The sequence below is a fragment of the Mya arenaria genome, chromosome 1, assembly GCF_026914265.1.
Source record: "Mya arenaria isolate MELC-2E11 chromosome 1, ASM2691426v1".
NCBI lineage: Eukaryota > Metazoa > Mollusca > Bivalvia > Myida > Myidae > Mya > Mya arenaria.
This window is the reverse complement of record NC_069122.1, coordinates 51,239,905-51,267,013: the sequence shown is the minus strand read 5'-3', so window position 1 is coordinate 51,267,013 and position 27,109 is coordinate 51,239,905. Positions and strand designations below refer to the sequence as shown.

The 27,109-nt window shown below is 35.1% G+C and overlaps 2 protein-coding genes across 6 annotated transcripts in view; one reads left to right on the top strand and one right to left on the bottom strand.

Annotated features, from left to right (window-relative positions):
• Nucleotides 1–27,109, bottom strand: part of LOC128231358 (uncharacterized) — a 134,457-nt gene that overhangs the window by 47,347 nt on the left and 60,001 nt on the right. The gene's annotated exons all lie outside the window — the stretch shown is intronic.
• The window catches only part of LOC128231335 (uncharacterized protein DDB_G0286299-like), a 63,189-nt gene that overhangs the window by 33,490 nt on the left and 2,590 nt on the right, over nucleotides 1–27,109 (top strand). The window contains exons 2-19 of one of the 5 annotated variants that reach the window (XM_052944017.1): nucleotides 1,822–2,021; nucleotides 3,496–3,666; nucleotides 6,851–6,936; nucleotides 7,221–7,236; nucleotides 7,537–7,707; nucleotides 9,319–9,404; nucleotides 9,674–9,689; nucleotides 10,026–10,169; nucleotides 16,662–16,832; nucleotides 18,520–18,627; nucleotides 19,821–19,991; nucleotides 21,835–21,920; nucleotides 22,104–22,119; nucleotides 22,444–22,581; nucleotides 24,124–24,267; nucleotides 25,695–25,747; nucleotides 25,931–25,946; nucleotides 26,280–26,417. In XM_052944017.1, the coding sequence (XP_052799977.1) occupies nucleotides 1,832–2,021; nucleotides 3,496–3,666; nucleotides 6,851–6,936; nucleotides 7,221–7,236; nucleotides 7,537–7,707; nucleotides 9,319–9,404; nucleotides 9,674–9,689; nucleotides 10,026–10,169; nucleotides 16,662–16,832; nucleotides 18,520–18,627; nucleotides 19,821–19,991; nucleotides 21,835–21,920; nucleotides 22,104–22,119; nucleotides 22,444–22,581; nucleotides 24,124–24,267; nucleotides 25,695–25,747; nucleotides 25,931–25,946; nucleotides 26,280–26,417 (1,921 nt within the window). In that variant the 5' untranslated portion in view covers nucleotides 1,822–1,831. Of the gene's footprint in view, nucleotides 1–1,821; nucleotides 2,022–3,495; nucleotides 3,667–6,850; nucleotides 6,937–7,220; nucleotides 7,237–7,536; nucleotides 7,708–9,318; nucleotides 9,405–9,673; nucleotides 9,690–10,025; nucleotides 10,170–16,661; nucleotides 16,833–18,516; nucleotides 18,628–19,820; nucleotides 19,992–21,834; nucleotides 21,921–22,103; nucleotides 22,120–22,443; nucleotides 22,582–24,123; nucleotides 24,268–25,694; nucleotides 25,748–25,930; nucleotides 25,947–26,279; nucleotides 26,418–27,109 lie in introns of all 5 variants that reach the window. The other 4 variants (XM_052944008.1, XM_052944026.1, XM_052944043.1 and 1 more) reach the window with 4 other exon arrangements.

Sequence of the window (27,109 nt, the reverse complement as noted above, 5' to 3'; positions counted from 1 at the left end):
CATATATCCAAGACGCACTAGGATTTTCACTCAATCATATATCTAAGGTATATTAGGATGTTCACCCAATCATATATCTAAGAAATGTAAGGATGTTCACTCAATCATATCACTAAGAAATGTAAGGATGTTCACCCAATCAAATATCTAAGAAATGTAAGGATGTTCACCCAGTCATATATCTAAGAAATGTAAGGATGTTCACTCAATCACATATCTAAGAAATGTAAGGATGTTCACCCAATCATATATCTAAGAAATGTAAGGATGTTCACCCAATCATATATCTAAGAAATGTAAGGATGTTTATCCAATCATATATCTAAGAAATGTAAGGATGTTCACTCAATCTTATATCCAAGACCCAATAGGACGTTCACTCGATCATTTATCCAAGACATACTAGAATGTTGAATTAATGATATATTTTAGACATATTAGGATATTCGCTCGATTATTTATCCAAGACACACTAGGATGTTAACTCGATCATGTATCCAAAACTGACTAGGATGTTCTCTCGATCACATATCCAAGACACACTAGGATGTTCCCTTGATTATATACCCATGACATATTAGGATGTTTACTCGATCATTTATCCAAGACACACTAGGATGTTCACTCGATCATATACCAAAGACATGTAAGGATGTTCCCTCGATCATTTATCCTAGTCACACTAGGATGTTCACTCAATCATTTATCCAAGGCACACTAGAATGCTTACTCGATCATATATCCAAGACTCACTAGGATGTTCACTCGATCATTTATCCAACACACACTAGAATGTTCACTCGATCATTTATCCAACACACACTAGGATATTCACTCGATCATTTATCCAACACACACTAGGATGGTCACACGAACATATTTGCAAGACACATTAGGATGTTTACTAAATCATATATCAAAGACACACTACGATGTTCACTCGATCGCATATCCAAGACACACTACGATGTTCACTCGATCATATATCAAAGACACATTAGGATGTTCACTCGATCATATATCCAAGACACACTAGGATATTCACTCGATCATTTATCCAACACACACTAGGACGGTCACACGAATATATTTGCAAGACACACTAGGATGTTTACTAAATCATATATCCAAGACACACTACGATGTTCACTCGATCATATATACAAGACATACTAGGATGTTCACTCAATGATATATCCAAAACACATAAGGATGTTCACTCAATCAATTATCCAGACACACTAGGTTGTTCACTCAATGATATATCCAAAACACATTAGGATGTTCACTCAATGATATATCCAAGATATACTTCAGTGTGCGCTATTCGTCAGACTGAATTCATTGAATGAAAGGGTTTTAATATTGGAATGAGTTATTTAATACATTTTATTGTGGAACCAAAACTATTATATAGAGTATGCATGTTTATAGTTACATATACTTTATGTATATACATACACTAAACGATAATCCGTTTGCGCGGTCCATTGCCCAGCTAATTGTAGATAATGTGACCAACCAACCTAATAGCGCAAAATTTACACGACACCTTGTGGATCGATTTGTATGCAAGCGACCGGATAAATATTACTCTTAAGTAAATTCGTCAGTTAGGTTTGGAAATGTGATATCAATTGTTTTCCCTTAGAAGGACAGAATAAGCAACAAGGTCAAAGGTAATAATCTGGATGTTTGTGCTGTTTCACATCAAACGAACTGAAAATCCAGTTTGCAGTCTTGGAACCCACTTTTTGAGGAATTAATTTTTAAACGACAAATTTGTTACAATTTTGACAACATCCTTGATTCTTTTTGCAGAATTTCTAAAATGGGGGTCGATATTCAAACGTACCGAGTTCGCATTGGAACAAACAAATTTGCTAACGGGACTGACGTTGTCTTGCTGCAACGCTGTGTCAACTTCTCGGCGGGACTGAAGGCAGTTGGAGCAGTTACATTCATAGTAATGCTGCTTCTAATGGCAGGCATTGAACCAAACCCGGGACCTCCAAAGAAAGGTACCTCTTAATTGATTTCTGTTTGTTGTTCGTCATATTGCAGATCTTGTCTATTAACTTTATCACGACTGAAAGTTTTATATAATTTGATCCCCAACAATATAAAGTATCAAATGGCGACTTTGTATACTAGAATGCTTGATAGGTTTATAAATAAATTATTTAATATCACAATACGAAGTCATTGTAAGAGAACACATAATTAACTAGTATCTCTGCAAGCATGATGGTCAAGTTTTTAGCCTTTAAACCTGCACTCTCACGGGTTTATTGTTTTGACAACTTTTTTATGTTTTTGACTTTTTGCGTAAATATCAAACAATCAGTAATATAAGACTGCTGACAAAAACAGATCGCAAATTTAAATATTTCCGTTCGACAATTAATGTTGGCTAAAAGCGTTACTAACGCTTTAAGGAAAGTGCATAAAACATTTTGAAATCACTAAAGAGATAACCTGCTGTCTGATTTTTTTGTCAGCAGTCTTATATCAGTTGGTAGATAATTTATAATACTTTATATAAGATTACTTGCCATGTTTATTGGTTTTAAAGCTGAATGTGATTTAAAAATCACTTAATGTAGTGCTTGATAAATATTTTGGCGAAGTATTGTCGTTGTTGGCTATCTAGCTCAATAAGCGGTTTAAAAGAGTTGTCATGAATGCATGTTAACGTGACTTCTAAGATAATTGCGGTCATGCAATAAGTCTTGTTTCGACTCTCTGATTATGCACGTCTTTTGAACTTTGTTGACGATTAATACACAATTGCACTGACCATGCCTACAACTTAAGGAGCAATTGCGATACGTTGTTTATGTAGTGTCTAAGTAGTGTTGTTCTAACTGCTCGGAATGAAACACACATAATCTTAAAATAGTTCATATAATTCGGTAGAAGCCGCGGGTAGTAAAATCTCCACTTTATTATGATCAAAAGTGCCATTTCGTGGAGGGCTAAGGAAGATAGAATATGCGGCACTTCATAAATATGTAGGGGGAACGTGGTACCGAGACAAAGCGCCGGTTGTTTTTGGATGATTGAAGTGGTTGTTGATTCATTACTAATAGTTTTTTTCGTGATTCCCAATGATTATATTTAAATATTGCTTGATATCCATGGCTTTGAAATCATCTTTCGAAAAGGAAATAATTACATATTAGTTATTTATCAATCAGAAGCTCTTAAACAGCTCGGCAATTTAGCCATACGTTAACGGGTTCCTTAGATTCCCATCATGTACATTTGTCAGACGACTGTCAAACAATGGTCAAACAACCAAGCAAAATAAAAAAAAAATACGACATTACTAGATGAGAATGAACGTTGTATACACCTACTATATTCGTATCTTCATGGTTCTAAATGTAAATGATCATTGCACACTCTTACTTTTAAAGGCTTGCAATCGACATCTGTTAGTGTATGTTTTGTTCTACACATTTATGATCAAACCAACTGTCTCTTTAAAAGGCATGCAGACAATATCTGATGAAGATTCTTCAGGCGACGAAGAGGAAAGACAGCTCAAAGCAGAACGTGCACAGAAGAAGGAAATGAGACGCATACAAAGACAACAAAAACAGTTACAGCAGGAACAACAAACAGACAAAACAGAAAACATTTCTTCCAATATCGTTCGAGGTAACGTACCCTAATTAGTTTACTAACTTAAAACTTAACTTTTGATCGATTTTACATTTTAAAGGCACTTCCTATCGATGGCACAACTGCCTTGCCATGATACGCAATATATTCCATCGCTCTACTTTTCAGCAACCTGCAAGTAATAAAACTTCCATGTCGCAAAATTAGAATAGAAATCGGGATTTTATTTTCTGCCATACGCTTAAAAGGCAAACAATAAAAATGTTTTTCTAAGTATGGATTAATAGGAATTTCATGCATGTTAAATGACATTTCACTGATGAAAAAAGTGCTCTTATCCATCGATGTTTTAAGGCTTAAATAATAATAATAATAATAATAATAATAATAATAATAATACTTTCTTGTTTTCGAAAGATAGTAGTTGCTATATAAGCCGCCCATTAGTACGATCGTCCGGGCGAACATAAATAACATTTATGGTACATAAAAGTATTTATGTAGCTTGCTAGGCCATTTCATTATTGGTTTGGCAATTTTACCGTTTCGTGGTACCGACAAGCGTTTTTGTGCGTCGAGGTCATCACTGACAGACTTCGCCTGGCTTGATGGATACCACGTGACGTTAACGAACCAATAAAATTTCTATCGCCATTATCCTTTGTAGCCGTTTCTCTTTTGGCGGTTTTGGCCGCCAGATAAGTCATCAACATTAACCTTGTTTATACAAATGATGTATATTATTGTTACGGCATTAAATAAATGCCCATATATAAACTTATCCTGGTCGTTTGTTGATTACTTACTAGCTGGGGATATGAGAGTAATAGCCAAGCCTGGTATAATACATAATATCTCAAGAGGCTGTGTGCATTAGGGTTAGGAGGTATTTGGTTATGTTTTCTTAATAACCACAAAAAAACTACACATATTACGGGCTTTGTTTAAAGAAGGAAAATTAAGGTATAGCAGAAATGTAAGTACGGCCGTCCGTCCGTGCACTGCTTAAGTCCGCCACTTTTTGATGATGGAACTATTTCAAATAATTTTACACAATTGTTTACCAGTTTTACTCAGTTTTACTGAGGCATGCTCGTCAATGACGTGTTTCAAAGGTGTTCTTGAGTCCTATACATATAAAAAAAAATATATGGGCTAGATGGAACGGTACATGGGAAAGATGATCATTAAAATAGTTATTGTATGACCAAAAAGTGACCTTCTCTTTCATAAATGGCTCACATTTTTCTTTTCAACTAGTTGCTATGAGGTTTTGACAGTCGCTAAGGCCGAAATTTAAGATGACAGTTTTACACATTAAATACTTTGTACTGGTAAGGATGCCATCAATAAGTGTGTGTCTGCAGTTTTTCACAAAACATGTAAGTTTAGAGATACTATTTTTAAAGGCTAAGGTTATCACAAATGTAATGAAGATGTTTATCATTTTCTCTTTTCTGTTAGTCATTATAAAAATCTCCTATGCTGATGATTTTTTAAAAATTTATGAACATTTTGTCCAAACTACTAGAGGTATAATGTTCAAAGTCTGGATCAGACATCGAGGGTTTACGATACAAGCACAGATTACCCCATTTCCGCCTATGGAAATTACCGCCTCTTGAAAGACAACTCGTAGCACAGGCACTCAAGTTGATAATTTTTCAAGTCCCTGTGCCGTTTGGAGAAGAGATCAGCTCATGTTTATGCCATCAGTCCTCCGCCATGGCAGTTGCGATCTCGTCTTTCTAACTTATATCCGTCATATATCCGTACGCAGTGAAGAAGTTTTTGTTGAAACTCTCACCCAGTTTGGTTAAAGCAATTACGAGCAGATCAGAACGTTTATCATTTAGATTGTTTACGGATTTCATGGAATTTAAACCGTTTGCTGTTAAATTAAGGTAGTTTAGCACAGGACGTTTGTTCTTTTCATTTCTGAGAGCTTTAAGATTGTCAAATAAGAGTCTCTGTTTGTTTTACAAGATGAGACTGAATGATAGTCATGGGGGTTGTGGTGTCTGCTGTGGTGTCCTCGTAAGGTTGTAGCTACTCTTCTTCGGATCTGGAATAAGATGAACAGAGTCATTAACATCTACAAACTGTTTGAAACTGTCAGTTGGTCCATCTGGTCGCTGATTTGTTATTTTCTCGGGGGTGGGGATAAAAAATGAGTCTGAAAAATAAAAGCAATGATTATATTCAGTGCATATAGCACATGGAGGACATGCAAATGAGATATTTATGATTGAATATCTTGATAGTTTCTTTCCTTAAGTTGATAACACTTTTAAAGAATCCAGTGATGACGGTCAATGCTAATATGACCGCATGTTGACCAATGCTCGTTTTTGAACCAGTTGTCATCCCTAGTGTACTCATGTGTCGCTGCCTGATCCAAGATGGTGACACTAGCATTGATGAAACAATATATTAAGATGCACTCATGGTCTTTCAGCGTCTTTGATGGGTATTTGCCCTACTATGCTTGTCATAGACGAGTACCGAAATCAATCTGTGTTGAGCCGTCTTTGTTATGTCTTCGAAGTGGCTTTGCTTGAGTTTTCCTTGCAAGTTTTGCGAAATTATATTGGTTCAATGAACAACATTTCCCCATTGGCTATGCCAAGAACAGTAAACAAATCCACACCTGTAACCAAGACGAGTAAAATACAATGTATTTGTTATGCAGGAAGCATGAACTTCAATGTATTTTACTCATGTCTTTTAGTCAGGTTTGAGTAATCCGCGAAATTTATAGCTTCAAATGGTTTCTGGTTTAAAAACACAATGGAAACTTCAGTGAATAGCCCAGTAGCTACAATTTAAGCAAAGACATTCTTGAAACGTTTATTGAATCTGGATTTCACTGGGTGTTTAACTAACTTATGAAAAATCTACCCAATACAAGTCCACCATCTGTTAATAATAGCAAAGGTAAACGTAACACCCTCATTAATGTTTTAACACAAACTTAGGGTACATGATAGTAATTGTGGTCTTCTGCCAGTTTATTTACTTCATTTACGTATATGAAAGTGAGTCAAGCCTAGCAATACATTTTATATTCAAATACATGTCATATATGTAAAACAATTAAAAACGTGGTGTATAGCAACAGTATAGTTTACATCTTGTTAGAATATGAAAGGTGTTAGAAAGCATTTATTACAATACCCTAGCTATTTCTAGATAGGATTGTGCACTTTCGTTATTACAGCCACAACAAGACAACACACGGCACCAAATGGTCCAATTAACCAGCAATCCCCGTGTACGATTGGCGATGCTAACAACACTCAAAAGGTATTATTGAGTTCTTACTTATAAGAATAAAAAAAACACTTCTTATAATTATATATTTTATAATAGCCATTGTACATGGTTATACGTAACTTATTTCTAATGCGCTCTTGCAAGTTGTATACACTAGATTATTAGGCAGGAATTATTCCGGACATAATAACGGCAAATTGTAGAAAATATGTCTGCTTTAATTGATAAATATACCAGATTATGCTTTGTGTTTAACTTCAAAATTTGCACATATGTGTTACTTGCAAATTTGAAATACAATAACCCGTTTACAGGAGTCGGGGGAACCAGGTAATCGAATTTTCTTTGCCTTTAATCATTCATTTATTTAAGGATACTTGAAAGCATTTGCCGATTATTTAGAATTTTATTTTATTGTATTATTTTGGCAAAATGTACATTTGTATAAACTAAACTTTGATATATAATCGGAGATAATTCTTGACTGTAGTTTCATTATTCTTTAAGAAAGCATGTACATTAAAGGCTTATTATTCATACCATCTCTTATTTTAATAGAGTTACAATCGACGTATTAGTCTACGTTTTGCTCTTAACAATTTTCGATGAAACCCACTGATTTTTCGAAAGGTTTTGAGACGACATCTGATGAAGATTCTTCAGACGACGAAGAGGCAAGACAGCTTAAAGCAGAACGTGCACAGAAGAAGGAAATGAAACGTCTAAAAGGACAATTGGAAAATATTCAGAAGGATCAACATTCATACACAAAAGAAGATATTTCTTCGAAAATCGTTCACGGTAGGGTACCCTTATATTTTCTTTAACTTAAAATGTTTTTTGATCAATTGTTCATTTTATAGGCTTATCGTCACGATGCCCAAACTGCCTTGCCTTGATTTACGACACATTACATAGCTCTACGAGTCTTCAACCTGCAAGTGATTTAACTTCCTCGTCGCACAATTGGAATGGCAATCGGAATTTTATTTTCCATCATTAGTTTTTGAAAGGCATAAAATAGATATGTTATTCTATGTATGGTTCAATAGGAATTTCATGAAAGTTGAATGACATTTCATCGATGTTTTAAGGCTTAAAAATAGGAATATTTATTTCTTGTTAAGGGTAATTTTGTTAATACATAAGCCCTCCATTAGTCCGTCAGTAACATAGTCCTGGAAAATATAACGTTTTAAGAGCCTGTATGTATTATGGTTTAATCTATTTGGTAATGTTTTCTATTAAAAAGATACATACAACTACACGTTTTAGTTGCTTTGTTTAAAGAAGGAAAATAAAAAATGCAGAAATGTATGTGCAGTCATCCGTCCGTCAATCTGTTTTCTGCTATTTTCCGGACTACATTTACCTTTTGACTGTCTGATTGATTAAAAAGAAAACCTTGAGAAAAATGTTTGCTTTACCAATCGTACATATCACGTGTTTGAAAGCCATATCAGTTGCAGATCATTGTGACGCTTCAATGTCAGCGGACAATGCTGTTATGACCGCAAGTTGTCCATTTTACATTTATAAGTTTTCATCTCCAGTGTCACTGCCTGAAGGCGGAGAGACCAGCATTAATTAAACAGCGATATAATGATGCATCAACGACCTGTCAGCGTCTGTTATGACCAAGCCTTGTGTCATTGCTATATGCTCACATGTGCTTGTCCTTGTTGTTTCATTTTTTTAAATAAATTATTTCAATAAAAATACATTAAACACTGAGATAAGACAAGTAGCGTTTTGCCCTGGGCCGTCGGGGAAATGTCTTCGAAATGCCTTTGCCTCAGTCTCCCGATCAAGTTTCATAAAAAAATCGGTACAATTAACTTGTTTTCCAATTGCTATATTAGAAATTGAAAAAGAATCTCCTTTGGTAAGTATAAAACGAAGAAAAAACAAGGAATTGGGTATGCATAAAGCACCAACTTAAATGACTTTGTATTGTATTCATCATGTAAATTTGGTCAGATTTGTGGGGTCATATTTAAAATACAGAATGTTTAAGAATACAATTCAAACTACAAGGAATGTCCATCATTGTCTGTTTTGAGGCAAGTGGTTGAAGGTCTTATCGACTTTGTACGAAAAACAAATTAGGTCATAATACAACACATACAGATAACTCGTACAGTGAAATATCTTTAATATTTGAAGTTTCGGCCAGTTTCGGTTTGAAACAGAACTTGACTGATTTTTAAAACTTATTTACGAGAAATCTACCAAACACAAGTCGCAACATTTAACAATTATAGCAAAAGTTAACATAGCAGCTTCATCAAATTCATAACACATACGCTTTAGGTACCTGACAGTATTATGGTTGTCTTTCAAGTTTATTTAAGTCATTAATACTAGTACAAGTCTACTTGTCAACAGGATTTTGCACATTTATAATTGCAGTCACAACTACACAACACAAGGAACCGAATGTTCCAGTCAAACACCAATCCGCGTTTACAAAGAGTGATGTTTTCCCCGCTAAAAAGGTATTATTGAAGTCATACATATAACAATAGAAAAACACTACATTACATATTTATGAGAATACGCTACTGCCCTATGGCACTCATGCTCTCCTGTTAGTTGTATCAAGAAGTTTATTCGGAAGGGATTTATGAGTCATGGCAACGGTAAACGAACAATAAAACTGTGTATGTTGATGTGTTTTGAATTCTTAATAGACCAAATAAGCTTTTTAAAAAGCCTTGCATATATGTTAATCTTGCAAATTCACCATACAATCACTCGTTTACAGGTGTCAGGAGTAACAGGTGAGCGATTTCTTTCTCTATGCCTTCATTCATTAATTCATTTCGGCGACTTGAAAGCATTTACCGTATATGTATAAATGTTTTGTTCGATTTATTTTGGCAGAATGTATATTTGTACACAATACTCTCTAATATATTTTCGAGATAACTTCTTGACTTCAGTTTCATATACCTTTCTGTAAGCAAGTTCTATATGTATTGCTTATATTAGTGTATCTATCGTTTTAAAGGTTTAAAATCAATACTCTCTCTAAATTTGAAAGGCTTATAATAGACATATAATACTGTACGCTCTGTACTTCTCATTTATGATCACACGCACTTTTCCTCTAAAAGGCCTACAAACGTTATCTGACGAAGATTCGTTAGACGACAAAGAGACTAGACAGCTCAATGCAGAAATGGCACAGAAGATGGAAATGATTCGCCTAAAAAGAAAACAGGAAAAAATGCACAATGATCGTTCAAACATCGTTCAAGGTAACTGTTATGTTTGGAGTTATATAAAGAGATGTTATGTTTGGAGTTATATATAGAGAGGGTCCACACGATACGTGTTGTACTATGGTTTATTCTATTACAACTGCCAGGATGTTACTGTAGTGGCGGGATTATCTGTAAGGTTCTGGGCATGCGCACTGCATACACTATGATCATGTATATACATGTATAATATTCCGTTTGTTTTGAGAAAATCTTTAATACTGAATATATACTGAAAGGAAATTAAATACGATGGCCATAGTGTGAGTGCTTGCATTTTTACAACACTGTTGATGTTGTTTTGAGCAAATGATAAAATATTTCCAACATGTTTATTAACATGTCAAATTGCATTTATACAGAAAAAATTGACGGTTAAAAAAGTGTTGATATGTTGCTCGTATGATTTATTTTACGAGAATGTCAGTCTCTCATACAGCAAGTTTATTCAACCCATTCATTATTTTCGTACATCTCGACCTATTCTAGTGGCATAATGCTGTTTAGGGTTTGGGCGTGGAATTTCAGTGTCTGGTGATTCAACAGGCAGTGGGGGTGTACAGGGGAGATTTTGATCAGACGTTGTATTCAAATAATTGGCTCTGCTTTTGTTTATGAATTTTCGATTTAGGCGGTAGTTTGTGCCGTCCGCGCTCTGTAATGTGTATGATCTATTATTATACTGGGAAACAACTTTTGCGGGTTTCCAGATATCACCCTTTTGAAACATGACCTGGGTGCGATGTCGGTAAAGGCTTAGCATTTCTGTAATGGTACATATTTGATTATTCACGTATGGTTTGCATGCTTCTACGCGCTGATTTGATGTCGACCGGTTTTTCTGGTTAATTGCTCATTAGAAGTTCAGCATGACCATTAGAGCTAGCCATTGTAGGACTTGACGCCACGTGTTGAAAATTCCACTCTTTCGCGAATCTTTCCAATTCGTCAGATTTTAACTGTTTCGCATTATAATTTGCTCGGGACTACCGAATCGGCTAAAATGACCTTTGAGTTCACCATGTATTGTTTGTTTTCGAACATATAAAGGTCGCACGAGACATTTTGCCAAGGTCGCTCGGGAATTTCATGCGGTTGTAATGGTTCCTTAGTGTTTGCGGACGATATTTCTCGCAAAGTGGGCACGCTAAAACGTGTTCCGTAATCTGTTTTGTCATGCCTGGCCAGAAAATAATGTCGCGAGCGCGGTTTATCGCCTTCTGGCAACCGAGGTGATTTATGTGAACGGCCCTGATCATATCTAAATGTAATGCCCTTGGTATCACAATTTTAGGACCTCTGAATATGAGCCCATCGTCATAACCTAATTCGTCCCTGTGGTTCAGAACTCGGTGGCTAATGTGTTATACAATTTCCGCTCGCCTGGCCATCTCTTGAGAATAGCCTGCTTAACAGCCTGCAACTGTTCATCATATTGCGTTTTAATACGGATTTGTTCTATTTCATATTTATTCGGTAGCGATTTCACTGCATGTATGTAGGCATCCATGTTTGTGAACATTTCTGGGTAGGTTTCTGCAATATAATTTCCCGATAACGTGTCGCCGATCGGGATGTTTGATCCCTTTATGTGAATGACTTCTATATCAAATGGTTGTAATTGCATGATTATTTTTTGCAGACGCTGCGGGGCAACACATAGTGTCTTTTTCAGGTTTGAAATGACAGACTTGCAGTCACTCTCGACCACGGTCCGCTTGCCGTAGATGTAGTGTTTGAATGTTTGGCATCTAAACAAAATCACGGCTGTTTCTTTTTCAATTTGTGCCCAGGATACTTGATTGGCTGTCAAAGTTTTCGACGCGTACGCGACAGCCCCCCCCCCCGTAAGCAGACGGCACCGACGCCCTTGGACGATGCGTCCACTCGGAGCGTGGCGGGTCTCTCAGTATCAGAGTATGTTAGCACTGGTGCTTGAGGTATGACCTGTTAGACCGGGTCATACAAGGAAATTTGTTCAAGTCCCCAGATGCACTTCTTTCTTCAAGAGACTACGCATCGGACTCGTGATTTCTGCGAGATTTGGCGCGAACTTTGTTAAGTAGGTCACCATGCCTAGGAGTGTTTCTAATTCATGGCGCGATTTCGGGGTTTTCATTTTTACTATCGCGGCTTTTTTGTCCTTGTCTGCTGACAATCCTTTTTCACCGATCACATGACCGAAATAGCTTACTTCCGTTTGTCCTACAACTAGCTTGTCTGGGTTGAATTTGAGGCCATTCTTTCGCGCGCGGGTGAGAAGGCGTCTTAGGTTTTTGTCATGTTCCGGTTTCGTACGTCCCCAACACAAGACATCGCCTACAATTGATGCAACGCCCGGTAACCCCTTAAGGACATCTTCCTTTTTCCGATTGAAAATGTCTTGCGATGATCGGATACCCATTGACAATCGATTATATTTATATCGTCCGAAAGGTGTCGCGAATGTTGTAAGGATTGACGGCTCCTCGGATAGCTGACATGAGGAATAACCCTTTGTTGCATCCAAAACGCTAACATATTTCGCGCCATTTAGCTGTGATGTTATGTCTGTTATCTCGCACATAGGGTAATATGGTCTCTTGATGCAATCATTGAGTGCTTTCGTGTCAATGCAAATACGAAGCTTTCCCGAGTTTCGTTTATCAGCACATATTAACGCATTAACTCATTCTCTGGGTTTGGTGACCTTGGATAAAATACTTTGATCTTCCATTGACTTAAGTTCTGCCTTAAGTTTTTTCTGCAACGCAATGGGTACTTTACGAACTGGGTAGACTACGGGTGTGGCATTGTCTTGCAATTGTATCGAACATGTGCCCTCAAAGGTCCCGATTCCCTTGAAAACGTCGCCAAATTCAGATATGATTGCGTCTTTCTCCTGAAAAACTTGTTTGTTAACCGCATAATATGTCAATCGTATGAGACCGAGAGCAGACGCAGTTTAAAGATTAATCAATGCGGAAGCGTTTATTTTGTTTACTATATAAAATTGGAATTGTGTTTGTTTATCTTTGTACATGCACTGCATGCTGATTTTACCATGAACCGTGAGCTGATCACATGTGTATGAGGTCAATTTAGCATCTGGGGGTAACAGGGGCTCATGCAGACCAATTTGTCTGAATATTTGGTTTGGTAAAATGTTAACCTGACTGCCTGTGTCAATTTTAGCGTTTATTTTTACATTTTGGGGCCAAATAAAAGTTGAACAACAGCATTGTCATGTCGATAAGTAAAGCTACTTACAGTGTAGACGTAAAATTCTGAGTCGCTGGAGCAACTGTCTTCACTTGAGTAGCTGTTTGTTTTGTACAGTTTTGCGAAATGATTGAGTTTTGAGCACTTGTTACACACTTGTCCCATGGCAGGGCATTCTGTCAGTTTTGTGATTCGCTCTTCCGCATCTGGAGAATCCTCTGTCTCTAGGTTGTGGCTCGATCATCCGACCTACATCGCTGCTTTTTCTGGCGTTGGTCGTGGTTGTAGTGCTGCCTGTGGGTTTCGGTCTCGCACTGCGGCTTCGCACAAGATCAACGTCATTTTCCTGGGGATTCATCGCGTCCAATTGCTTTTTCTTGTACTCGTATGATTGAGCGGTTATGACTGCTTTTTCTTGGGTTAATTCACTATCCTTTTCAATCAGCCTCTACCTTACCTTGACTGACGATCATCCAAACAGAGTTTTGTCCCTGATCATTTCGTCAGATCTTTCTGAACCGGAATCACAGGCACTTATTGTTAATCGGGCTACAACTTCATCGATTGAGTCTTCGTTCTGAACTTCTGAGGTTGCAAAAAGTCCTTAAACTTTTGAAGCACTGTTTTTGTAGTTTTGTTTTTTTCATCCGTAAGTTTCCACTAAGAATGTATTGTTCTTCCGCGGTCTCCGGCCCAGAGCAGTATGTACACAAGTTGCTCCTTTCCACCTTTTCCCTTTAAGGGTCCGTCGAACATCAATTTGCAATGAGGCTCGAATTTCTGCCATGCGTCTGGCAGTTTCGTTGATTCCCATTCCATTTTGGATTATGGTAATCCACTCATTTCCATGGTTGATTTTGTAACACGTTTAATTTATCCCGTTTCTGGCACCATGTTATGTTTCGAGTTATATATAGAGTCCACACGATGCGTGTTGTACTATGGTTTATTCTATTACAACTGCCAGGATGTTACTGTAGTGGCGGGATTATCTGTAAGGTTATGGGTATGTGAACCTCATACAATATGATCATGTATAAACATGTATAACAGTCTTTTATGTTCCTTAACTATAACCACTTTTTAATCGAGTTGACGTTTTTAAAGGCACATCATTGCGATGCCCCAACTGCTTGTCATGACATACCACACATTGCACCGCTTCACTAGTCTCAAACTTGCAAATAATTGACCTTTTTGTCTCACCATTGAAATGGAAATCGGGATTTTATTTTTCGTCATTGCTTATATAAAGGCGTTAATTATATATGTATTCTACTGTTGGCTAAATATAAATTTCATGCATGAGGAATTGCATTTAATTGACGAAAATATGAATATGCCCGTATCCACCGTTGTTTTTAGGCTAAAGTAAAAATGGTACTCTGATACCTATGTAATCGAAGAGTAATTTAGTTATTACATAAACCGTACAGTTGTCCGTCTGCCCAACCGTCTGTCTGTTCACTGGTCGTTTCCGCTCTGATTGATTTTTTTGACTTCTTAAAAGATTTGAAATATTTACAGACAAATGTTTACTTATCAACCGTACATACCATATGTGTGTGAGTGATATCCCTTGCATGTCGATATGCTTAAATATCAACTGTCAATTTTCGGCTTTTATAACCGCATGTTGTCCATTGTGCGTCTGTAAAGAATGTTCAACTTCAGCGAATTTTTGTGACTGATCCAAGGCAGTGATACCAGCATTGTTGACAAAAATATATTAAATGTATAAATGATCTGTAAGCGTTTTTTATGACTATGACCAATGTAACAAGGTATTTGCTAACTTGTGCTTGTCGGTTTTGTTTCCATTTTAATTTAAACAAAATAAATTAATAAAAAATACAAATGTTTGAAATAGATTAGACAAGTAGCAAAATCATTTTGAATTGAACCGTCTTGGTTATGTCTTTTCGAAATGTTTTTGCCTGAATAATCTTTGCGAGTATTATTAAATCATTTCGGTACACTTTTTCCCATGGATGTACTAGGAATAGAAAATCAATCCCATCCAGTAACTGAAACAGGACAACAACAAGGTATTTGGTATACAGGAAGCATTAACCTAATTGTCTTTGTACTGTATTCACCTCATGTAATTTGGTCAGGTATGAGCGATCTGTGAGTGAATAAATTAATAAAAAATACAAATGTTTGAAATAGATTAGACAAGTAGTAAAATCATTTTGTATTGAACCGTCTTGGTTATGTCTTTTCGAAATGTCTTTGCCTGAATAATCTTTGCGAGTATTATTAAATCATTTCGGTACACTTGTTCCCATGGATGTACTAGGAATAGAAAATCAATCCCATCCAGTAACTGAAACAGGACAACAACAAAGTATTTGGTATACAGGAAGCATTAACTTAATTGCCTTTGTACTGTATTCACCTCATGTGATTTGGTCAGGTATGAGCGATCTGTGAGTGCTTAAAATGATTTCTTGTTTAAGAAAACAATGTTAACTTCAGGGAAAGGAAAAGTAGCCACAATCTCATCAATGTCTGTTTAAAGGCAGTTAGTTTAAGGTCCAACCGACTTTGAACGAGAGGAAAATAATAAGGTCACAATATATCACATACAGATAACACATACAGTAAAATATATTTAAGATTAGAAGTAACTACCTTGGATCGGCCATTGAAACAGGACTTGACTGCCTTTAAACTAACTTATGAGGAATCTATCAAAACCAAGTCGCAGCATTTAAGGATTGATTCTAATTTTTCGTGCGTTCGTGCAGAATTAACCCTTGGCCCGCGAGTTCACAAATCCATGAAGAGCGCTAGCGCTTCTTGGAAAATTCGCAAAATCGCGACCGAGCGTTCATACTGCATGTGAGTTGGTATTAAGAATGTGGTCACGGTGATTTTATAGATAACTTTCAGTTGAAGGTAAAAATAGGGTCATATTTTATTAACGTTTTCAAACAAATTTAAGTTTTATGATGAACTAGACTTCTCGAATTGACAATTGTTCGACGATTGTTCTTACTCGATAAATACATAAAACTTTGACAGTCTCCGATAATTTCATGCATTTAAATGTTGTTTTATAATAGGTTATGCAATTTCAACGTTATATAATAATATAAGAGCTACCAATAATAGCAAAAGTAAAAAAGATAGGATTTTGCACATTTATAATTGCAGTCACAACTAAAAAAAACCAAAAAACCTAAAGTTCCAGTCAAGCACCAATCCGCATTTACAGTCAACATATATTGTTTTTTGTTTTGTTCTACACATTTATGATCAAACCAACCGTCTCTTTAAAAGGCATGCAGACGGTATCTGATGAAGATTCTTCAAAAGACAAAGAGGCAAGACAGCTCAAAACAGAACTTGCACAGAATATTGAAATGAGACCCCTAAAAAGACAACAGGAAAAAATGCAGAAGAAACCACATACAGACAAAGCAGAAGATATTTCTTCAAACGTCGTTCAAGGTAACGTAATTTACAGTACCCAACGTAAGAAACCGAATGTTCTAGCCAAACACCACTCCACGTTTGCAAAAAGTGATGCTTTCCCCACGGAAAAGGTATAATTGAAGTCATAAATATAAGAATAGAAAAACACCTATTCAGTATATTGCATAATATCTATTATTATGAGTATACATTATTCAGAAGTAGTATAGTCATCTCCTCTGGCACTTATGCTCTCCTGCAAGATTTATAAGATGCAGAAGATATTTCTTCAAACATCGTTCATTAACTTAAAATGTTTTTATATCGCTTTGACCTTTTTAACGGCACATCATTGCGATGCTCCATTTGCTTGTCATGATATACCATACATTGCAACGCTCCACTAGTCTTAAACCAGCAAACAATTTAACTCCTTTGTCCAACCATTGAAATTGAAATCGGGATTTTAATTTCCGTCATTACTTATTAAAAGGCATTCAATACATATGCATATTGATGGTTAAATATGAATTTCGTGCATGACGAATTACATTTCATTGATGATAGTAATGAATGTGCCCGTGTACATCGATGTTTTAAGGCTAAAATAATAATGAATGCATACTCTGATACATATGCCCCCGAAGAGTAATTTAGTTGCTACATAAACCGAACATGTGTCCGGCTGTCCAACCGTCTGTCTGTACACTCGTCGTGTCCGCTCTGACTGAACTTCTTGGTTGCCTATAATATTTTAAATAGTAACAGACAAATGTTTACTTTATTAACCGTGCAAACCATATATGTGTTTTGATATCAATTGCATGCCGATTTAATGCTTAAATATCAACTGTCAATTATAGGTTATTATAGCCGCATGTTGTGCATTGTGCGTCTCTTAACAAGTGTTCAACCCCAGTGAACACTATTGTCTAATCCAAGGCGGTGAGACCAGCATTGATGAAAACATATATTAAATGCATTAATGATTTGTCAGCGTATTTTATGACTTGTCCAATTTAACAAGGTATTTGGACACATGTGTTTGTCGTTTTAGTTTCTATTTCCATTTTTTACAAATTATTTTAATAAAAAAAAATACAAGTGTTTACAAGAGGTTAAAGAAATAGTAAAATCGTTATGTCTTGAGCTGTTTTGGTAATGTCCTCGAAAGGTCCTTACCTGAAAAATCTTTACAAGTTTTATAAAATTTCTCGATTTATTGAACATCATTTTCCCATAGCTGTACTAGGAATAGAAAGCAAATCCCACCAAGTAACTGATACAACAATACAGCAATAAGGCATTTGGTATAAAGGAAGCACTAACTGAATTGTCTTTGTACTGTGCTCACCTCAAGTATATTTGTTCAGGTATGAGCGATCCGTGGGTTTATTGCTTAAAATAATTTCTTCTTTAAGAATGCAAGTTAAACTACAGGGAAATGCCCAGTACTCACAATCTCATCAATGTATTTGAGCTAAATGGTTGAAGGTCTTACCGACTTTGAACGAGAGACAAATTCGGTCACAATATAACAAATATAGATAACACATAGAGTGAAATATCTTTAATAAAAAGCTTTCTGACTTAGAACTGTCATTTAAACAGATCTTGACTGAGTTATCAGCTAATTTATGAGGAATCTACTAAACACAAGTCGCAACATGTAGCAATAATAGCCAAAGTCAAATTAACAGCCTCATCAAACATTTCAAAGCAGAACTTGTACAGAAGATGGAAAAGACTCGCATAAGCAGCCAACAGGAAAAAAAGGAGAAGAAACCACATACAGTCAAAACAGAAGAATTTTCCTCAAACATCGTTGAAGGTTACATACCATTTTATGCTCATTAACTGAAAACGTTTATAATCCATTTGACCTTTCTATAGGCACATCTTTACGATGCCCCAAATGCTTGTCATGACATACCACGCATTGGAACGCTTCACTAGTCTCAAACCTGCAAATAATTTAAGTATTTTGTCTAACCATTAAAATGGAAATCGGAATTTTATTTTCCGTCATTACTTATTAAAAGGCACTCAATACATATGTTATTATGTTGATGGTTAAATATGAATTTAGTGCATGACGAATTACATTACATTGCTCGCATCTATCGATGATTTAATGCGAAAGTAAAAATTATATCATACTCTGATACCTTTGTCCTCGAAGAGTAATTTAGTTGCCGTACATATGTCCGTCTGTCCACCCTTCTGTCTTTTCACTGGTCGTGTCCGCTCTGATTGAACATTTTGACTGTTTAAAATATTTAAAATAATTACAGACACTTGTTTACTTTATCAACCGTACATCCTATATGTGTATAAGTGATACTGCTTGCAGGTCAATTGTCATGCTTAAATATCAACGGTCAATGCTATAACCATCGCCTTTTGTCCATTGTGCGTCTCTAAACAAGTGTTTAACCCCAGTGAAATGTTGTGCCTGATCCAAGGCGGTGACACCAGTATTGATGACCGGGTTTATGTTTAAACATTTTGCTACTGAGCTTGTTTCTTTAGCTTATCGCATTTATATTTATAATACGTTATGCAATTTAAAATGTTTTTCTATAATATAAGATATACCATTACATCATTCTTATGATGGGAGAATGCGTTTCGACATTATTTATGTCATTGTATCAGTTGTTTATGTACATGTACCGAGCTATGTTCAGCAATAAAGTATATCGTAGTAAGATCTCTACGCACGATGATTCACCAGCGCCAAATCAGAGCGTTGCTTTCTTACCAAACTCCGCCCACAAAGTTCATGAAAGGTTGACAGGTTGATTCAAAATGAACTCATGTTTAAGTTCGAAAGTAAATATTTACCAATAATAGCAAAAGTAAAAAAGATAGGATTTTTCACATTTATAATTGCAGTCACAACTAAACAAAAAAAAGAAACCGAAAGTTCCAGTCAAACACCAATCCGCATTTACAGTCAACATATATTGGTTTTTGTTTTGTTCTACACATTTATGATCAAACCAACCGTCTCTTTAAAAGGCGTGCAGACGGTATCTGATGAAGATTCTTCAGAAGACAAAGAGGCAAGACAGCTCAAAACAGAACTTGCACAGAATATTGAAATGAGACGCCCTAAAAGACAACAGGAAAAAATGCAGAAGGAACCACATACAGACAAAGCAGAAGATATTTCTTCAAACGTCGTTCAAGGTAACGTTATTAACAGTACCCAACGTAAGAAACCGAACGTTCCAGCCAAACACCAATCCACGTTTGCAAAGAGTGACGCTTTCCCCACGAAAAGGTATTATTGAAGTCATGAATATAATAATAGAAAAACACATATTTTATATATTGCATATATGCTTTTATTATGAGTTTAAGTTGTTTAGTTTTAGCATAGTCATTTCCTCCGGCACTTATGCTCTCATTCATAAGTTGCAGAAGATATTCCTTCAAACACGTGTATTAACTTAAAATGATATACCATAAATTGCAACGCTCCATTAGTCTCAAACCTGAAAACAATTTTACTCTTTTGTACAACCATTAAAATGGAAATCGGGATTTTATTTTACTTCATTACTTATTAAAGAGCATTCAATACATATGTTATTTTATTGATGGTTAAATATGAATTTTGTGCATGACGAATTTAATTGTATTAAAAAATGAATGTACCCTTATACATCGATGATTTAAGGCTAAACTAATAATTATAGCATACTCTGATACCTATGCCCTCGAAGAGTAATTTAGTTGCTGCATAAACCATACATTTGTCCGTCTTGCCAACCATCTGTCTGTTCACTGGTCGTGTCCACTCTGATTGAATTGTTTGGTTGCCTATAATATTTTAAATACTAACAGACACATGTTTACTTTATCAATCGTACATACCATATGTGTGTGAGTGATATCAATTACATGCCGATTTTATGCTTTAATATCAACTGTCAATTATCGGCTATTATAACCGCATGTTGTGCATTGTGCGTCTCTAAATAAGTGTTTAACCCCAGTGAATACTATTGTCTAATCCAAGGCGGTGAGACCAGCATTGAAGAAAAAATATATAAAATGCATTAATGATTTGTCAGCTCATTTTATGACTTGTTCAATGCAACAATGTATTTTGTCACTTGTGCTTGTCGTTTTTGTTTCCATTTTATTTTTATCAAATTATTTTAAAAAAGAAATACAAGTGTTTATAAGAGGTTTAGCAAGTAGAAAAACCGTTTTGTCTTGAGCCGTTTTGGTAATGTCCTCGAAATGACCTTACCTGAAAAATCTTTACAAGTTTGATAAAATTACTCGATACACTGAACAACATTTCCCCATAGCTGTACTAGGAACAGAAAGCAAATCCCACCGAGTAACTGAAACAAGACAGCAATAAGGTATTTGGTAAACAGGAAGCACTAACTGAGTTGTCTTTGTACTGTAATAATTTAAACTTCAGGGAAATGCCCAGTTCACACAATCTCATCAATGTCTTTGCGCCAAATGGTTGAAGGTCTTACCGACTTTGAACGAGAGATAAATTCGGACACCATATAACAAATACAGATAATACACACATTGAAAAAAAATAATATAAAAAGTTTCTGACTTAGAACTGTCATTAAAACAGAACTTGACTGAGTTATCAACTAACTTATGAGGAATCTACTATACACAAGTCGCAACATTTCTGTTTTGTAATAAGTGATTAAAGGTCTTACCGACTCTGAACGAGAGACAAATTCGGTCACATAATATCAAATACAGATAACACATACAGTGAAAAATATTTAATATAAAAAGTTTCTGACTTAAAACTGTCATTTAAACAGAACTTGACTGAGTTATCAACTAACTTATGAGGAATCTACTATACACAAGTCGCAACATGTAACAATAAATAGCCAAAGTCAAACTAACAGCTTCATCAAGTTAAAAAAAAACACTTGAGGTAAACGACAATATTGTGTTTGTCCTCGAAATTTAGTTAACTAATTTATACTAGTACGAGTCTACTTGTCGATAGGAATTTGCACATTTATAATTGCAGTCACAACTACGCAACATAAGAAACCAAATTTTCCAGCCAAACACCAATCCACGTTAACAAAGAGTGATGCTTTCCCAACGAAAAAGGTAAAAAGAAGTTTATTCTGCAGGGTTCTATGCAGTCATATCAACGGTTAAACGAACAATAATACTGTGTATGTTGATAGGTTTTGAATTCTTAATAGACCATGAAAGCTTCTTTACTAGTAAATTTAAATGCCTTGCATATCTGTGAAACTTGCAAATTGACATACAATCACTCGTTTACAGGAGTCGGGAGTACAAGGTGAGCGTTTTCCTTTTTTATGCCTTTATTCACTTAAACATTTTAGGCGACTTTACCGTATATGTATAAGTTTTGTTTTTATATGGCAAAATGTATATTCGTACACAATACACTTTGATATATATATTCGATATAACTTCTTGACTTCAGTTTTATATATCGTTCTTTTAGCAAGTTCTATATGTATTGATTATATTGGTGTATCTTTCGTTTTAAAGAATTAAAATAAATATTTTCTCTAAATTTAAAAGGCTTATAATCGACATATGTTAGTGTATGCTTTGTTTTTCACATCTATAATCACACCCACTTTTCTTATAACAGGCGTACAGATGATATCTGATGAAAATTCGTCAGATGACGAAGAGACAAAACGTTTCAAAGCAGAACAGGAAAAAATGGACAAGGAGCCACATACAGACAAACCAGAAGATATTTATTCAACTTCAAACATCGTTCAAGGTTACATACCAATTTATGCTCATTAAATAAAAACGTTAATAATCCATTTGACCTTTTTATAGGCACATCATTACGATGCCCCAACTGCTTGTCATGATATACCATACATTGCAACGCTTCACTAGTCTCAAACCTGCAAACAATTTAACTCTTTTGTCTAACCATTAAAATGGAAATCGGAATTTTATTTTCCGTCATTACTTATTAAAAGGCATTCAATACATATGTTATTATGTTGATGGTTTAATATGACTTTCATGCATGACGAATCACATTTCATTGACGAAAATATGAATGTGCCCGCATCCATCGATGATTTAATGCGAACGTAATTATAATAGCATACTCTGATACCTATGTCCTCGAAGAGTAATTTAGTTGCCGTACATGTGTACGTCTGTCTTGCAGGCCAATTTGCTTAAATATCAACGGTCAATGCTATAACCACCGCATTTTGTCCATTGTGCGTCTCAAAACAAGTGTTCAAACCCACTGAATACCTTTGTCCGATCAACGGCGGTGACACCAGCATTGATGACAAACATATATTAAATGCAATAATGTTCTGTCATTGATTTTTATGACTATGACTTGTCCAATTTAACAAGGTATTTGCTCACCTGTGCTTGTTGTGGTTTTTGCTTTTTTTAATTTTAACGAATTATTTAATAAAGAAATAAAATTGTTTAAAGAGATAAGATAAGTTTGCAAGTTGGATGAACACCTGTGTCTGATCCATCGCGGTGAGACCTGCATTGATGACAAAAATATAATAAGATGCATTAATGATCTGTCAGCATTTTTATGACTATGACTTGTCCAATGTAACAAGGTATTTGCTCACCTGTGCTTGTCGGTTTTGTTTCCATGTTAATTTTAACATTTTTTTAATGAAGAAACAAACATATTTTAAATAGAATAGTCAAGTCACAAAATATTTTTGTCTGGAGCCGTCTTGGTAATGTCTTCGAAATGTCATTTCCTGGATAATCTTTGCTAGTTTTATTAAAATAATTCGTTACTCTGAACAACATGTATCTTTACTAGGAATAGAAAATTAATCCCATCCAATTACTGAAACAGGACAGCAACAAGGTATTTGGTATGCAGGAAGCATTAACTCAATTGCCTTTTTACTGTATTCACCTCATGCAATTAGGTCAGGTATGAGCGATCTGAGGGTGCATTGCTTATTTGATTTCTTGTTTAAGAAAACAATGTAAACTTCACGAAAACTTTGCACGAGAGACAAATTAGATCACAATGCAACACATACAGAAAGCACAAACAGTAAAAGGTCTTTAATTGTAGAAGTTACTGCCTTTAAACGGTAATTGAATCAGGACTTGACTGAGTTTTAAACTAACTTATGAGGAATCGTCCAAACACAAAGTAAATATAACAGCCTCTTCATATTCATATTATATAATCTTGAGGTATTGTGATTGTCTTCCAAGTGTATTTAAGTAATTTATATTGAGTTAAGACACACGTCACCTGATGTATAGTAATTCATTATTAAGTCAATACGTTCTTTAAAAGACTTGCAGACGATATCTGATGAAGGCTATGCAGACGTCGATGAGGCTAGACAGCTAAAATCAGAACTTTCCCAGAAGAAGGAAATGAGACGGAAGGAACCACATACAGACATAACAGAAGAGATTTCTTCAAATATCGTTCAAGGTAACAAACCCTCTTAGGTTCTCTGACTTTAAACGCTTTTAATTGATTTTACTTTTTATAGGCTCATCATAACGATGCCACAACTGCTTGTCATGTTATACCACACATTGGGACGCTTCACTAGTCTCAAAGCTGCAAATAGTTTTAACTATATCCGAACAATGAAATGGCAGTGGATATTTTTTTCCTGTCATTAGTTCTTAAAGGCATTGAATAAAAATGTTATTCTCTCGATGGTTTAATGTTAACATTGATGAAAAAATAAATATGCCCGTATGCATCGATGTTTCAAGGCTAAAGTTATAATCACACTATATTCTAATTCTTATGTTATCGAAGGGAAAAGTAGTTACTACATAACCCGCCAATGTATTATTCCACCACTCTTGAGAAAGTTTTCAAATAATTTCCGAAAAACATTTTCTTCATCAATTGCACATGCTATGTGTATGTGAGTCATATCAGGTTAATGTGATGCTTTAATAACAACGGTCACTGATATTATGCATGTTGTTGCAATTGTGCGTCTTCAAACAATTTTTCATAACCATTGAACTTCTGTGACGTGTCCGGATTCAAGGCGGTGAGACCAGCATTGTTGACAAAACATTAAAAATGAATAAATGATCTGTCAATTTCATGTATGACTTTGACTTTTTAACAAGGTATTTGCTCACCTGTGCTTGTCGTGTTTGTTTCTTTTTTTATTTAGTAATTTCAATAAACAAATAAAAAACATTAGATAGGATATACAATTAGCAAAGTTGTTTTGTCTTGAGCCGTCGTGATAATGTTTTCGAAATGTGTTTGCCTGAATAATCCTTCCAAGTTTTATTTAAAAAAAAATCAGTACAATGAGCAACATGTTCCCATTGATATACTAGGACCAGAAAACAATTCCCCTTCTGTAACTGAAACAAGACAGCAACGAGGTATTTTTTTAACCAATGCGTATTTGGTCACATATGAGCGATCCATGGGGTAAATTGCTTAAAATGTTTTTTTTTGTTTTAAAATAAATCTAAAATAACACGACAAGGCCCATTAGCCACAATCTTATCAATGTCTGTTTTGTAATAAGTGATTAAAGGTCTTACCGACTATGAACGAGAGACAAATTCGGTCACAAAATATCAAATACAGATAACACATACAGTGAAAAATATTTAATATAAAAAGTTTCTGACTTAAAACTGTCATTTAAACAGAACTTGACTGAGTTATCAACTAACTTATGAGGAATCAACTAAACACAGTTCGCAACATGTAACAAAAATAGCAATAGTAAAACTAACAGCTTCATCAAGTTAAAAAAGCATACACTTGAGGTAAACGACAGTATTGTTTTTGTCCTCGAAATTTATTTAAGTCATTTATACTAGTACAAGTCTACTTGTCGATAAGAATTTGCACATTTATAATTGCAGTCACAACTACGCAATCCACGTTAACAAAGAGTGATGCTTTCCCCACGGAAAAGGTATAAAGAAGTTTATTTGGCAGGGTTCTATGCAGTCATATCAACGGTTAAACGAACAATAATACTGTGTATGTTGATAGGTTTTGAATTCTTAATATACCAAGAAAGGATCTTTACTAGTAAATTTAATACCTAACATATCTGTGAAACTTTCAAATTTGACATACAATCACTCGTTTACAGGAGTCGGGAGTACAAGGTGAGCGTTTTACTTTTATATGCCTTTATTCACTTAATCATTTTAGGCGACTTGGAAGAATTTACCGTATATGTATAAGTTTTGTTTTTATTTGGCAAAATGTATATTCGTACACAATACACTTTGATATATATATTCGAGATAACTTCTTGACTTCAGTTTTATATATCTTTCTTTTAGCAAGTTCTATATGTATTGGTTATATTGGTGTATCTTTCGTTTAAAAGAATTAAAATAAATACTCTCTCTAAATTTAAAAGGCTTATAATCGACATATGTTAGTGTATGCTTTGTTTTTCACATCTATAATCACACCCACTTTTCTTATAACAGGCGTACAGATGTTATCTGATGAAAATTCGTCGGATGACAAAGAGACAAAACATTTCAAAGCAGAACAGGATAAAATGGAGAAAGAACCACATGGAGACAAAACAGAAGATATTTCTTCAACTTCAAACATCGTTCAAGGTAACATACCATTTTATGCTCATTAACTTTATAAAACGTTTATAATCAGTTTGGCACATTATTACGATGCCCCAACTGCTTGTCATGATATACCACACATTGGAACGCTTCACTAGTCTCAAACCTGCAAATAATTGAATTATTTTGTCTAACCATTGAATTGGAAATCGGAATTTTATCTTCCGTCATTACTTTTTAAAAGGCATTCAATACATATGTTTTTATGTTGATGAATTTCGTGCATGACGAATTACATTTCATTGACAAAAAAATGAATGTACCCGCATCCATCGATGATTTAATGCAAAAGTAATAATAATAGCATACCCTGATATTTATGTCTTCGAAGAGTAATTTAGTTGCCGTATATGTTTCCGTCTGTCTTGCAGGCCTATTTTCATGCTTAAATATCAACGGTCAATGCTATAACCACCGCATTTTGTCCATTGTGCGTCTCAAAACAAGTGTTCAAATCCACTGAATACCTTTGTCCGATCAACGGCGGTGACACCAGCATTGATGACAAACATATATTAAATGCAATAATGTTCTGTCATTGATTTTATGACTATGACTTGTCCAATTCAACAATGTATTTGGTCACCTGTGCTTGTTGTGTTTTTTGCTATTTTATTTTTTACAAATTATTTTAATAAAGAAATATTTTTTTAAAGAGATAAGATAAGTTGGCA